This window comes from Triturus cristatus, chromosome 6 (genome assembly GCF_964204655.1).
Source record: "Triturus cristatus chromosome 6, aTriCri1.1, whole genome shotgun sequence".
In the NCBI taxonomy this organism is placed as follows: Eukaryota; Metazoa; Chordata; class Amphibia; order Caudata; family Salamandridae; genus Triturus; species Triturus cristatus.
This window is the reverse complement of record NC_140589.1, coordinates 1839917972-1839933109: the sequence shown is the minus strand read 5'-3', so window position 1 is coordinate 1839933109 and position 15138 is coordinate 1839917972. Positions and strand designations below refer to the sequence as shown.

The 15138-nt window shown below is 43.6% G+C and overlaps 1 protein-coding gene across 3 annotated transcripts in view; it reads right to left on the bottom strand.

The window, feature by feature from the left end:
• The window catches only part of LOC146822157 (uridine-cytidine kinase-like 1), a 280047-nt gene that overhangs the window by 166077 nt on the left and 98832 nt on the right, over positions 1-15138 (bottom strand). For all 3 annotated transcript variants that reach the window (XM_085613282.1, XM_085613281.1, XM_085613284.1), the window contains exons 2-3: positions 10267-10466; positions 496-602 (exon numbers count right to left, since the gene is read on the bottom strand). In XM_085613282.1, the coding sequence (XP_085469408.1) occupies positions 496-602; positions 10267-10466 (307 nt within the window). The remainder of the gene's footprint in view (positions 1-495; positions 603-10266; positions 10467-15138) is intronic.

Sequence of the window (15138 nt, the reverse complement as noted above, 5' to 3'; positions counted from 1 at the left end):
TAAGATGTCAAATTTATAGTTTTTTTCCTAAAATGTAAAGATGTGCACCGCATACAGGCTTTCTTAAAGATGAAACAACGATTGGAGATTTGTCAATAGTACGTTATATGCAATTTTTTGCAGTATATATATTTTTTCACTTCCTCATTTCCAACGCTATCTTCATCTTCCGACTCCATTTCATAACACTCTTCTTTAAAAGGATAGCTTAACTCTGCTAATGCAATATTTTCATATTGTTGTAGCAGAGGACATGTTGGTTCACTGTGGGATTTTCTTTTCAGAACAGCGGGGGATGGGGTCACACGAAACGTTGTGCTACTATTAACACACGTCACCTAACAAACAGGCTTACCAATTGGCCGCGTCAATGTTTGCCTCATTTACTAAGGCCTGGCTGCACAGTGATGGAAACACCAGCAACATGTTCTATGCCGGCCTACTCCTTTAATCCACAATACAAAAAAATACAATGGGTTCCTAAACGATTGTCACCTTATAAAAGCAGTCCATGGACAGCAGCACCACCCAGGGGACATCCAGGGCTTCAATGATTTTGTTAGCGACTGTGGTCTTTCCAGAAGCACTTCCACCACAGAGCCCTGGGAAAGGAAGAAAGAAAAGACACCATCACATCTGCTTCCAGGTTGTGGCAGGGTGACTTGATGTGCGTGTTTCATGTTATGATCTGGCATAGAGCTGCACACAGCCCCTGGGATTGCAGGGGCAAGGATACCACTGTAGATAGAATAGCACAATGAGAAAATGCTACAGGCAGATTGTTGACTGCCATTACAATAATCTACACAAGGCAGACTGAATAAAACACGGAGGCACAGAGGCCAGAAAAACCATAAGTTGGGCATGAAAATATATTTGATATTCCTTTATGGGCCGGTTTTTTTCTGAGATCTCCTCAGTTTTCCTTGCATTTGCATAAAAGTACAATTGTGGCTCTTGTTGGCAACTCAAAGGCATTGGGGATTGTAAAGCAATACATCTGGCTATTATAAGGAGAGTCTCTTCATACGCGGTCGATTTCAAAATCTTAATATGTGAAAATAAAGACAAAGCAAATATTCATGGGCAAGCGCCTGTAAATAAACTCGACTCACTTTACGTACTCTGTCTTCAGGCAGAACTGAGAGGACAATAGTTAAGGCAGTAGTTACGCGGCAGCACAAGAGGCATTTTATGATCAGAACCCTGCTTTCTAGGGGGAGGAGATTGGACCCAACGCCCCAAGGTGCCCATGCTTGGCTGCCCCACCAACAGGCCAGTTCCTGTGGTCTCAGGGCAATCCGAGGTTACTAGGCTCGAACTTCGATAACTGGAGTCTTACCACTGGCGTCCTAGTCCCCAGCACTAATGGACCCCAAAATGAAGGACCACAAACTTTTGTTTAGCACTTTACTCTCAATGGAAACGAGGCTGAGAAGTCAAAGGACAAATCAAGGTCGTGATGAGAGTTGGACTCAAACACAGGAAAAAACACTCCCCCACATAACTGAATGCCCAATCAGTGCTTTACTTTATAAAAACAAAAATACTCTTATGCACATGCAACGTAATACTACACAGGAAATAAAGATAAACTAAGAACATCAGAACACTGGCTCCTTTACAGCCACAGATCTGACCTCAACTTTTATTACAGCACTTAAGTGCCAAGAACTATCATTTCTGTGACTGTTGGAGTCTATTGCTAATGTTACCTGCTGGAAGTGTTCATGGTCGCCACTGGACTATTCAAGCATGGAACAAAGACTTACAAATCAATGACCATATAACGCTATATAGCAACAAGGACACTCGTGAGTCGGCACCAGCCCCTGATCCAGGGACACAAATCCAAACAGTAAGCTCTTATCCAGCCTTATAAAGGTTAGACGTTTACTACACTGCTCTTCAAAGCCCAGAACGTATCCCAGGCTGCTCAAACAAGCATTTGCAATGCAATAGGTCTCGCAGATGCAAGTGTTTAGGCTATTGGCATTGTTAATGACAATGCCTTTTATTTATGTTACAAAAAAACAATACATAAATAAAAGGCCTTGTCATTTACAATGCTAATAGCTCAAACTCTCGCAAATGTGAGACCTAGGGCATTGCAAATGCTTGTTACTAGTTAGGATGATTAGTCATAGTCTAACACGCATATCACAGTGTCGTGCGTGTTTTTTAAGAGGGGCTCCATGCTGCCTCCCGGCCGTAGGTCGCGCGCCCTGCGGCTCATGCGGACCCTCCTCGTGCCGCAACGAGCTCTACAAAGTGGTCATGCAGCACATTATCCTGGGGGCTCCAACATCTACTGCGGTTTAACATTGAAGTTTTGACACTAATAGACACATTATAGCACTACATTGAGAAGTATTTATTTAAAGTGTTATTTCTGTAAAACTGGTACTCTGAACTTGTGATCGATTGATTGAATGAATGATGCTTGTGATTTTTGTAACGTTATTATTGGAACACCTTCCTTAATGTTTATTAATTGATCCAGTGAACACCAAAATGTTAAAGCATTCAACTTGAAGCCAGACAGTTGCTGGCGGGGGAGGGGTGCTGGTGTTCGACTTGTGATAATGCAGGACACATCGTTTTAAGAGAAGAAACCTGCTACCGAGTCCTGATAAATACAATTAGAACCTGGCAGTGACAGGATACACATTAAAAGAACAATAATTCACTGTGAACATCTAATGTCTAAAACAAATTCTCCTACAACACAATGCAGAATACTCTATTTGGTCCTAAAATGAGATCCGTCTGCAGCTACTGTGGAAACCCATCTTAAGAAAGAGAAACCTTTCACACTGTGCTGGGTTTCAGGATGGGTGTTTTTTCAGCCTCGTTTAATTGATGGTACATCATGCTGCATCGTTTTCTCAGCAATTTCTCAAGAAGCATTTTGTGTATCCCTAGTAAGTGATAACGTTTGAGACTGGCCATCAAACTACACAGTTATTCAGCCTTACACAATGCCCTGTATGTGAAACCCAAGTTTAAGGTGTTAAAATGGCTTATAAGGGTAGTATATAAATACAATAATAAAATGCCACGTTCCAAGCGGCATAGGCTATTTATTATGTGAACATGCAAAGGTGCAGGAAGTTAGCTCATGATGTGAAAGACTGGAGCCCCTCCCCTTTTCCTTTTTGCAATTTTATATACAGCAAGCTCAAACCGAAGGTATTTGAGTGCTTTACCTGAGCTCCAAGGTCAGATTCCTTTTTAGGCACGTGAGGTTAAGCGATTTGCCCAGAATCACAGGATGTTGAGCCTAAGCCATGCCTCGAATCGGTTTCAAAGTATGGAGCTTTGATTATGCACTCGCTCCAAAGCTGCACCGGAGATATTGCGCATTATTACAGATAAAAGAAATAGTGTATAATCTAAAATACATAAGTATTACTTAATGCTGGCAGGCCATTACATATTATCTCCTGCTGTGCCCTCTAGTGGTAAACAGTCAAAATCTATATTGCTAAAGCTGCAAGCACCTTCAATGACACGAAACTGCTGACGCAGATGTGTGTTTTTAACCTACATAACCTCATAGAAAATCACAGCCTCCAAATGCAAGATATTTGCAAGTTTCTGCAAGCCGATCTCATGCACAAAGGCTTAGCTAATGAATTGTCGGTGATGCCATTTTCTTGCAGCTGCAAATGCTGGCAGGCCGTTAGGTATTATCTCGTGCTGCGCCCTCTAGTGGTAAACAGTCAAAATCTATATTGCTAAAGCTGCATGCTTAAAAGAAACAAAACGAGCCGGCAACAAAAGTGAAACCAACCATGAGCAGGCAAACAGTGTGCATGCAGTATGCACGCAGACAGGGAGGGAGAGAGAGCGGCTGAGCCGTACTCGCGTGCACATCTCCTGTCCTCGCATGCCTGCTTGTCCCTTATGCTAACGCTGCCAGCCGTGCGCGTGCCATGTCCTGTCCCCCTTCGCCCACCAAACAGACAATAGGTCTCGCCACGGCGAGCAGTGCATGCGCTGCGTCGCTAGGCGAGACCTAAAAAAGGAGACTCTTCAGATAGCCGAGCAAGAATAATTTGACTAAGTCAATTTGACCAACGCAGCTGGTGTGTTTAATTTAGTCAAATAGTTTTTATTCGGCTGTCTGAAGCTTCGTTTTTAGATCTCACCTAGCGACGCAGGGCATGCTGTGCACTGTGGTTTTCTAGGAGGTTACGCAAGTTAAAAACACCCATCTGCGTCAGCAGTTTCTGGCCATTGAAGGCGCAAGGAAAAGTGGTACTGACTTAGACAGTAGACATAAGCCTGTCAGCGGAAAGGTCTTGTTTTGTTTCTTTTAAGCATGAGGCTTTAGCAATATAGATTTTGACTGTTCACCACTAGAGGACACAGCAGGAGCTAGTATGCAACGGCCTACCAGCATTAAGTAACATATATTTTAGATCATACACAATGCTTATTCTATCTGTAACAATACGCAATATCTCCGGTGCAGCTTTGGAGCGAGTGCATAATCAAAGCTCCATACTTTGAAACCGATTGGAGGCTTGGCTTAGGCTCAACATCCTGCGATTCTGGGCAAATCGCTTAACCTCACGTGCCTAAAAAGGAATCTGACCTTGGAGCTCAGGTAAAGCGCTCAAATACCTTCAGTTTGAGCTTGCTGTATATAAAATTGCAAAAAGGAAATGGGGAGGGGCTCCAGTCTTTCACATCATGAGCTAACTTCCTGCACCTTTGCATGTTCACATAATAAATAGCCTATGCCGCTTGGAACGTGGCATTTTATTATTGTATTTATATACTACCCTTATAAGCCATTTTAACACCTTAAACTTGGGTTTCACATACAGGGCATTGTGTAAGGCTGAATAACTGTGTAGTTTGATGGCCAGTCTCAAACGTTATCACTTACTAGGGATACACAAAATGCTTCTTGAGAAATTGCTGAGAAAACGATGCAGCATGATGTACCATCAATTAAACGAGGCTGAAAAAACACCCATCCTGAAACCCAGCACAGTGTGAAAGGTTTCTCTTTCTTAAGATGGGTTTCCACAGTAGCTGCAGACGGATCTCATTTTAGGACCAAATAGAGTATTCTGCATTGTGTTGTAGAAGAATTTGTTTTAGACATCAGAGGTTCACAGTGATTATTGTTCTTTTAATGTGTATCCTGTCACTGCCAGGTTTTAATTTGTATTTATCAGGACTCGGTAGCAGGTTTCTTCTCTTAAAACGATGTGTCCTGCATTATCACAAGTCGAACACCAGCACCCCTCCCCCGCCAGCAACTGTCTGGCTTCAAGTTGAATGCTTCAACCTTTTGGTGTTCACTGGATCAATTAATAAACATTAAGGAAGGTGTTCCAATAATAACGTTACAAAAATCACAACTATCATTCAATCAATCGATCACAAGTTCAGACTACCAGTTTTACAGAAATAACGCTTTAAATAAATACTTCTCAATGTAGTGCTATAATGTGTCTATTAGTGTCAAAACTTCAATGTTAAACAGCAGTAGATGTTGGAGCCCCAGGATAATGTGCTGCATGACCACTTTGTAGAGCTCGTTGCGGCACGAGGAGGGTCCGCATGAGCCGCAGGGCGCGCGACCTATGGCCGGGAGGCAGCATGGAGCCCCTCTTAAAAAACACGCACGACACTGTGATATGCGTGTTAGACTATGACTAATCATCCTAACTATTAACAAGCATTTGCAATGCCCTAGGTCTCACAAATTTCGAGAGTTTGAGCTATTAGCATTGTAAATGACAAGGCCTTTTATTTATGTATTGTTTTTTTGTAACATAAATAAAAGGCATTGTCATTAACAATGCCAATAGCCTAAACACTTGCATCTGCGAGACCTATTGCATTGCAAATGCTTGTTAAACAACCTGGAGGAACCTACCGGTGCCTTGGTTATCAAACCCGGTTTACATGGTTTAGAGGGGCTGCTCTCCTTTGAGGCTTCCTCCAGTTTGCAAAACATTGATTTGTGTTGGTGACCGGTACTATGAGTTGTCTGAGGAATCCACACATCTGGCATAAAAGCTATACAGCTCAAGTGATGCTCAAAGCCTGTCCAAAGTTATGAGGCATCCACTCAAGCTTTGGAACAGTTTAGAGGTTACTTTTGGGGTAATGGGAACAATGTCCAGTGCCTGCTGCCCTGTGTCTGGGCACAGTCAATGGAAGTTCCCAACAAGCTGATCAGAAAGTAGGGACCAGAGGTTCTAATGCCCGTACAACAAATATAGGCAACAAGATATTTAAAATGCCTTATGCTTCATAAAGATTGTTGTCGGAATTCCATGGTACCGAAGATTCCCACACGTCCAGGCACAGACTCAGACAACCTCCGCAGCAAGGACAAAGCTGGAGACAACAGACCAGGCCTTCACAAAGTATTTCCAGGACGACTTGAGGGATTTTGATGCAGGGTCAACTGATCAGGACTCAGGACAACATCTCCCAGTTACCACTTCGAATCGCCAGGCAAAAATGGAGATGGTCCTGGTTACTCGTGGAGGCAACTTCTAGGCACACGTTTCTCTGCACAGGGTGAGGGCGTAGAAATAAGAAGGGTTCATGCTCAAACTGCTGCTGCTTTTTCACCGGGTCCTGGATGATGGAGGCAGATGTTAGGTTTCCTCCTGACCAGCACATGGGTGACCTCGCAATGCACACAACAGCTCCACAGACCCTCACGAGCAGCTGAGCTGCTTAACTCAGACACAGGCTCTCCTCTGGAGGGCGCCGTCCTGCGTCCTATTCCACTGCATGTAGGTCAACTCTCATTGCAGGGCTATCCAGCAGCACCTCCCACAAGATGCTTGGCCGAGGCTGGCAAGAAGGTAGCGGTCAGGCAAAACCCCACCTCTGTAAGGCAGTCCTCCTCAACAGCGAAGGAATGCAGCTCTATCCTTGTTTCAAGAGAGATTTTGGAACCATTTTCTGGGGAAGTGAACCTGTATTTATAGTCAGAATCGACCAACTAGCTGTCCTACCACATGTGAATTATGGGAGAGCTCTCCCAATCACAAATGGTGTATACAATACATGCTCAGCTCATGCCATGGCCAACAGCCGCCTCTCCCGGACTGTTTCTAACCAGCCCAGGTGAAATATTTACTGAGCTCCAGACCACAGGCTACACTTCGCAAACATCAACTCAAGGCGGGGAAGAACGAGAGGACTCGGGAGCAGTCTCAGAGGCACTGCTGGAAGAACAAACACAGATAGCGGCACAAATCCACCACCAGCGGACTGTACCACTTTACGGGGGAGGGCTTCATAATGGTGGGGCATGTATGTGTAGTTGTGGGTGAGTGCGACGCTTGTGTGTATGCTACAGTGCCTGCTGAAATCCGTTGTGGCTCTACCTGTGTGGCAACCTAAAATGGTGCGCAGAGCTTTGTGCGAGGCCGCCCTGGTCTCTGCTGAAGCTGGAGCCTGCACTTTGAATACCTTTTTCTCCTGCCTACCTGTAAAAACCTCCATCTGCAATTCATGCTGACAACACTTACGAGTTGCACAAAGCCTGGTAGTGCGAACAGTTGCCACACGTGAAAGGAACATGCAAAGTGCACCCCAATTTCAATCACAGCTTTAGGATTTCAAGCCATAAAACATGGAAGATGCAAATATGAATACTTATTGTCTTTGCAGGGGTATAAAGTGCTATACAATGAAATGCCAACACAAAGCCCATGCACAACCTGAAGGGTGACACTGATAATGAGAGCTGCAGTATGCGGAGAGACAGAGAGCATGCCACGAGTGCTTGTTTCAGCCTGTCCTTCAACCAGATACATTACTCAGGAACTTGCAATGAAGCCAGGATGAGACGCTGGCTTTCCAAAAGGAAGGGCAAGCTGGGTCTGTGATGCAGGGAGCAGGCTGGACAGCTCTGTCTGGAGACAGAAGCACTGCTTTCACAATGATGGAGCAACTTTAAGAAATGGGAGGCTCTGTTTTCTGGGGGCACCACCACATCTGGTGGTCCAGGTTTGTGGCCTCTGGGCTGGCCTGCACTGGTAGCCCTGGCCATGTCTTACCTAGGGCCCTCTGTCCTGGGGCACGGTGGAAGAGGGCTTTGTCCTAGGTGGAGCAGTTTTGGGTCTGCCATGTCACATTGTGGACATTGGCACTCTTTTTGTGAAGGTAAAGTTGAACCCACGAATGGCTGCATATCTGGGAATGGTGTAAACTGTTAATTACACTTTGAGCTAAACTAACAAAGCACTGCACTAATATTACCAGTCATGGTAAACCCTCCCAAGAGATTACTCAGCCAGCCATTAGAAATATACATCTATATCTATAGACATGGATCTATAGATATAGATCTAGCTCCATATAGATATATCTATAGCTATATAAAGAGATTCTAATTATACACATTACTTATTAATTCAGAGATTTAAATTTTAATTAACATAAATATACTTCGCTCCTGCCAGTAGTATTGGCACTCGGACTCTGCTGGCTCATTCTTACCAACGCATCCGAGTTCCCTCACCTACCGAGATGCTATGTTTACTATATCGTGTGTTTAGGCACCAATATGCATCCACAGATATCAAACAGCTCAACTTCTACATCAGACCTGCAGAAACACGAACTAGGACTAATACAACTCAGGACAAGAATGTCCACAGAGGGGAATTAATTCACACTACGAGCTACTTATGTAAGCCTACTCTGCATTGTGGTTTCTGCATTTAAACGGACGGTGCATGCCACTGCCTTTACCCATTTTCCACTGAAAGCTTATCCATCTCTCTCAGTCTATAAATAAATAAAAAAGAGCGCAGAGGCAAAATCTTTGGATTCTCTCCATTTAATCTACACAATGAACATGGGAGGGTGCATCTTCTGAACATAGTCCCGAAGCGTTTCGGCTCAATACACGAGCCTTCTTAGCAGGTGAAGAGCATTACTAATGTAAGTAATCACCTGCTCTATAGGTGGGATCTCGATATGCCCAGTAGTCCTGCAATACTACAACATCCAGCATGCTTTGTAAAATACGGAGTTCACAGCGTATTTGCAGTAATTTAACTTCCATGTTAAATACAATTCAAAACGCTGCAGTAGCAATGTTCATGTGCAACTTATGCTGGCAATAAAGGGACCATGTGCATAAACGCTGGTTAAAAAGCATTTCTCTATACATTTTGCCAGAAATAGAATTAATCTTGCAAACAGAGGGTGCCAAGACCGGAAAGTGATATATAGATCTATATATCCCTCCTGCTCAATCCTCTGACTTTCTGGTACGATAACTGAATAAGAAGGGCATTCTTTGGTAGTGCCATAAGGCTTTGAACTCCCTCCCACCAGCCCTTCGCACAACCGCCTGTATGTTCACCCTAAAAGGGAACTCAAACTCCTCGGTTTGACAGCACCTTGCTTAAAGTGAGAATCGTTACTCACATCTACCATGTTAACTTGACCTCTCTTTACTGTTACCAAATGCTGAGATGAGCTGGTGGGGTCTAAGGTAGATGGTGTAGGGAAGAGGTAGGGGTTCCAACAGCCTGGGGGTGATGATCGCATTTTAGGCTAGTGATAATGGGTAGATCCTGGACCAAGGGTATTGGTCAGGTTCCGGGCTAGTGATATTAGGCGAATCTTGGACCAAAAGTATTGGTCAGTTTCCGGGCTAGTGATATTAGACAGATCCTGGACCAAGGGTATTGCTCAGATTCTGGGCTAGTGGTTTTGGCAGATTCCGGGGCAGTGATAATAGGTAGATTCTGGATCCCTTCCAATGGCACCCCTTAGGAGATGGTTTTCTGCCATGACAGAGAGACAAAGGGCAGAGATGGCACTGATGGATGAAACCAAGAAAGCACAGCACTGTGTAGCACCTGGCAATACACAAGCAAACTGGGTTGTGAAACACCAAATTAACACAAACAAGAGAAGAATCCTGCAGAGACAGCGCACAGATGAGTAAATAGAGTTATAACAGATGACTATGTTCATGAACAAACACGAATAGAGTATGTTATTAGAATGTATTAAAATATTAAACCTAACATCTAATAGGATCAGAAAACGGATACAAAATACCTCAAATACCATGAGTAGCTACAGCCAATCACATGTGAATCTTTAATGAGTCAACTAGGAAATAGGAATAGAATATCAATTTACAAAAAGCAAGGTGGGATCAGACCCAGAGCGAGTGTTATTCTTTCATGTTATTTCAACAGACCGGTCCAACTCCTAGCAACGCATGGCATGGAACCGAAAGAAACTTACCAATCACAAAAGCCTCCTTGAAGGGAGTGCCAGTCTCATTGTACCATGGTGGCCGGCCTGCAGTGTAGATCGTGCGCTTGCTGGTCCTCAAAAGTGGAGGCTCGGTTTTGGTCTGGCTTGTGGTCCGTTTCCGTGGAGACAGAGATGGGGTTAGCGGAAGGCGGGTGAGCAAAGAATCTAAGGACTCATCACCACTGTCGCTGTTGAGAGAAGAGAGAATGGATAATGAACAGATCTTCAAGTACACTACATGTCGGAGTCTAAAAGCACCAGTTATTTCATTCACAATGCACCCACCATGCAACCACAACATGTACTGACCTAAGCAAAAGCTAGCCATAGGTCGAGCTAAAGCACACTATGTCAACACATCTCACCCCAACTTATAACAAATGAATCCTTCGTAGTCAGACCTCAGACATTAGTGGTCAGACATCTCTGCTTAAAATGGTTATGAAGGAGACAGCAGCCTCTTACTGTGAGGCCTATCTTTTTAGCCCGGAATATAGAAATCTGGCATCTTTGCTTTCCACAAATAAGTATTTGAAACTCAACAGTCCCACGCAGGACACTAGATGCATTGCTGATTCGTCACGCAAATAACCACTAACAAAGCAAAGAACCCTGACCAACAGGAGACAGAACAGAGCACAGCACAGTACACAAATGCAAACTAATACACAATGCAGAAAATGTAACTGAACCACTCTTCAACCAGTATGTCTGACAATGCCATCCAGGAAAGCACTGCCCTTTAGTACTCTGCAACAGGTCACATGACTGACAACACGTGGCACCCAACCATTGCATGTAAACCAGCAGGAATACAGCATAGCATGTGAATCTACAGCAGCGGACATGAAACTTTTTTTTTTTTTTAATTTATTTTTTTATTGAGAGTTCAAATATGGCAATACAATATTAATAAACACAAATAGAATTCAATTAATACAGTATGAGAATGAATATATTAAGAACCGTATAAATTGTCATTGTAGTAATAAAATTATAATTATAAAGTGCAAGGTCATATAAGAACTAAGAGACAGTAAAAAATCATTAAAATGCAGCGAAATTGAATATTTGTCATTTAAATACAATAAGCGTCTTCACAATTTATGAAGTGCAACGTGCGAGATCCGGACAGTTATAGTGGACTAATAGACAACAGTATAAATCTGATTAAATTAAAAATCAAACACACTCCAATATTTATCATATTTTTTGAGAGCCCCTAATCTAAGAGCATATTTTCTTTCCCTACCCTGGATTAAAAGTAGCTTTGACTTCCATGCCTGAAAGGAAGGAGCAAGATCTGTTTTCCAGGACTGTAGAATGAGGGATTTAGCTATTAAAGAAGCTATAAAGAGGGACTCATCATGTGGAGTGTGGATAGAAGAACAACCTAGAAGGGGAATTAAATCATCAAATACAATATTAGTTTTGAGAACAATTGAGAGATATTTTTCTATTTCCTTCCATAAAGCCTGGATTTTTGGACACTCCCAAACAATGTGTTTCCAAGAACCTTTTCCATCACAACGGAAGCATTTATCTGCTACTTGCGGGAAGATTTTGTGTAAAAAGGACGGAGTTCTATATAGTAACCATTTGTTGTAAAATTGCATTCGTTTAAAGTTCGCACCACGAAAGATGGTTTTATTGAATTTATTTATTTTGTCCCATACCAGTCGATTAAATATAATATCTTCACTCTTCTCCCATCTTTCAATAATCTTGCTATAAATATCATGGTCCTTATTTTCTTTTAATATTTTTATCCAGATACTCACTTCCTTTTGTATTTTATTATTAAGAATAGTCGAAATATTTTCTTTATTGAATAAGTTTCCTATATTGAGTTCTCTGAGTTTTGGATTTATTCTTATAAAGGACCAGTTAAGTATTAAGTGCGAATGGATTAACTGACTATGAATTTCGTTCCAAGATTTCCATCTGTTTCCCAGCAGGAAGTCTTCAATTTTCTCGAAACCATTCTCCTTCCAGAGAGTTAATATATTTTGTTCCATACAACTAGCATCTCTCACACTGAAGTTTTTTAGATTCGTCCTATTACTCAAAACCGATAATTCATAAAATTTAAAAAACTGAGTTTTCACCTTAAAAATCCACTGGATGGTTTTATATCGAACTTTTTTTGGATCTTTCGTGATTCTGACCGGATCATAGATTTTCAATTCCAGCAACATGAAACTTGAACACTGCAAAATGTACACTAGCTGATGTAGTGCGCGGCATGGATACAACCAGCAATAACACGACATGAACCAGCAGCAACTTCACAAGCCAACCACATACACACCTACCAAAGTAAGAGCTGTATACTGCTCTCGAATACCTAGGACTCACTAGATCCAGCAACTTTAGTATGAACCAGTTAATCTAGAACTCACAACCGTGCAGTGAGTGATTAGTACAGGGAGCATGTAACCAGCCCGTTTCAATCACTGTTACAATTCTCATCAACATTAGCATAAAATTAGGGAGGCATCTCAGCTCATCAGACTAATATATGCACCCAAAGTATAGTATTAACTTCCCCTTTCAAATACACTAGCTGTCGTGGAATGAGCTCTTAAGCCCACTGTATAGTAGATCTTAATGCAAAGGATGATCCACTGAGAGAGGGTTCTGTTCAATTGCCTCCCCTTTCCTTGCCCCTGCAAATCCAACAAAGAGTAGATCGTCCACCCGGAATTCTTTGGTACACTCAATATTGAACAATACTCTTTTTGGATCCAGATGGTGTAGTCTCACCTCTTCTTTAGAAGGATTGGAGAAGGCGGGGGAGGGGGGGGGGGGGGTTGGATGGCAGGATGATGTTTTGCCAGACATGAAAGGGTGTGACCAGCTTTGGCAAAAAGGATGCCCTGGTTCTAAGAAACAAGTTATCTGGGAAGAAGAAAGTGTAGGGAGGATTAATCGAAAATGCCTGCAATTCGCTAACTGTTCTGGCAGATGTTATCGCCACAAGGAAGACAGATTTGATTGTTAGGAGCTGTAGAGGGCAACTGTACATCGGCTCAAAAGGGGAACACATAAGGAAGGTGAAAAATTCAAGTACCACTGGGTCATAAATAATGAAGGGCGTGGCAGGGTAAACTTTCAGGAACTAGTCACAACAGATAACTTAAACAAAGGTTGGTACGGCAACTGTAAGAAAGCGGAAATGGTGGACAGATATCCTTTTACTGTGCCAAGTGCAAAGCCCTACTGGACCAGGGAAAAGGACAAATAAGGAGAACTTCAGACAAGAGTGGAGACACGGGACCAACTGATTTGGAGGTACACCAAGCCACAAACTTATCCAATTGGCAAGCGTAGATGGTTTTGGTACAATAAAGCTTGTCTGCCACAATGACATCACATACTTCGGGAGGGAGATCAAACACTTAACTGTGGCCGCTCAATCTCCATTCATGAAGGTGGAGAGTGGACTGGTTTGGGTGCAGTACCCTGCCCTGTTGCTGCGACAGAAGATCCTCCTGAATGGGCAGTCTTACTGGAGAACAGATACTCATGTTCAGGAGTTCAGGATACCATACCCTCCGCCCCAGTCCGGATCCACTAAGATAACTTGGGCCCGGTCATTCTTGATCTTCCTAGACAGGCGTGGTATTGGCAGACAGGCGTGTTAGAGTACTGAGCTCCACTCAAGACAAAATGCGCCTTCGAGCGAGAGACACGTTGGAAACTTCAGAGCACAGGACTGCAAACATTGAGGTGGCAAACAGATCTAACCAAGGGTCACACCAATCTCAGAAGAGACCTTGCACCACCTCCGAATTAAGACGCCATTCGGAATCCGCTAGGCATCGACAGCGGTGTTGGTCTGCGCCGACGTTCAGAGTGACTGCCAAATGCGGAACTACCAAAAATATACTCTGATGTTCCCGCCATGTCCAGAGGGTAGAACATCTTGACCTAGAGACAACAACCCCACACTGCCCTGCTTGTTGCAATACCACATGGCAGTGGTGTTGTTCATGAACACCTGAACTAGCCTTCCCTTGGTGGAAGGAAGAACAGCTTTCAATGGCAGTTGGCTCCCTCTCAGTTCGAACAAATCGATGTGGAGTTCAGACACCTCCGGAGACCACAGGCCTCTGATCTCCCCTCTCCCAAGTGGCTGTCCTAACCCAGAAGTCACGCATCTGTCACCACTGCACACTCTGGGTGGGGAAGAGAGTGGTCTGCCACTGACCCTATCGAGGTCCGTGAGCAACCACTGCAGAATGTATGCAGTTTCCTCTGATATCTGGACCAGGTCGGAGAGATTTTCTGGATGTTGTGCCCAATGGGTCCGCAAGTCCAATTACAGAGCTCACATATGCCAATGGGCATGCTTGACCAACAGGATGCAGGAGGCAATATAATCCAGCAGCCTCAGAGTCAGTCTCACTGAAATCCAGGTTGGAGGCAGAAACATTGGAATCATAGCCCAAATATCCTAGACTCGCTGTTCTGAAGGATAAGCCTGAAACTGCATTGTGTCCAGAACAGCTATGATCGAAAATGAGAGTCTGAGAGGGAGTCATGTGGCTTTGGCATGTTGGTAGCAAACCCCAGCGTACACAGAAGGCCTTGTAGCCTTGAGGCAAGATACAACTGCTTAGGGCGAGCCTGCCGTCAGTCAATCATCGAGGTAGGGGGAAAGACTGGAACCCCAGACGTCCAAGGATGTGTTGCAACCACCGCCATCACCTTAGTAAACACCAGAGGGGCACTGGTAAGACCAAAAAGGGGCATACTGAACTAATACTGCTCCAGGCCCCCTGAGCATTGCAAGTAGCATCTGTGGGCTGGCAGGATGGGAATGTGGAAATAGTTGTCCTGCAAGGCCAATGCAAT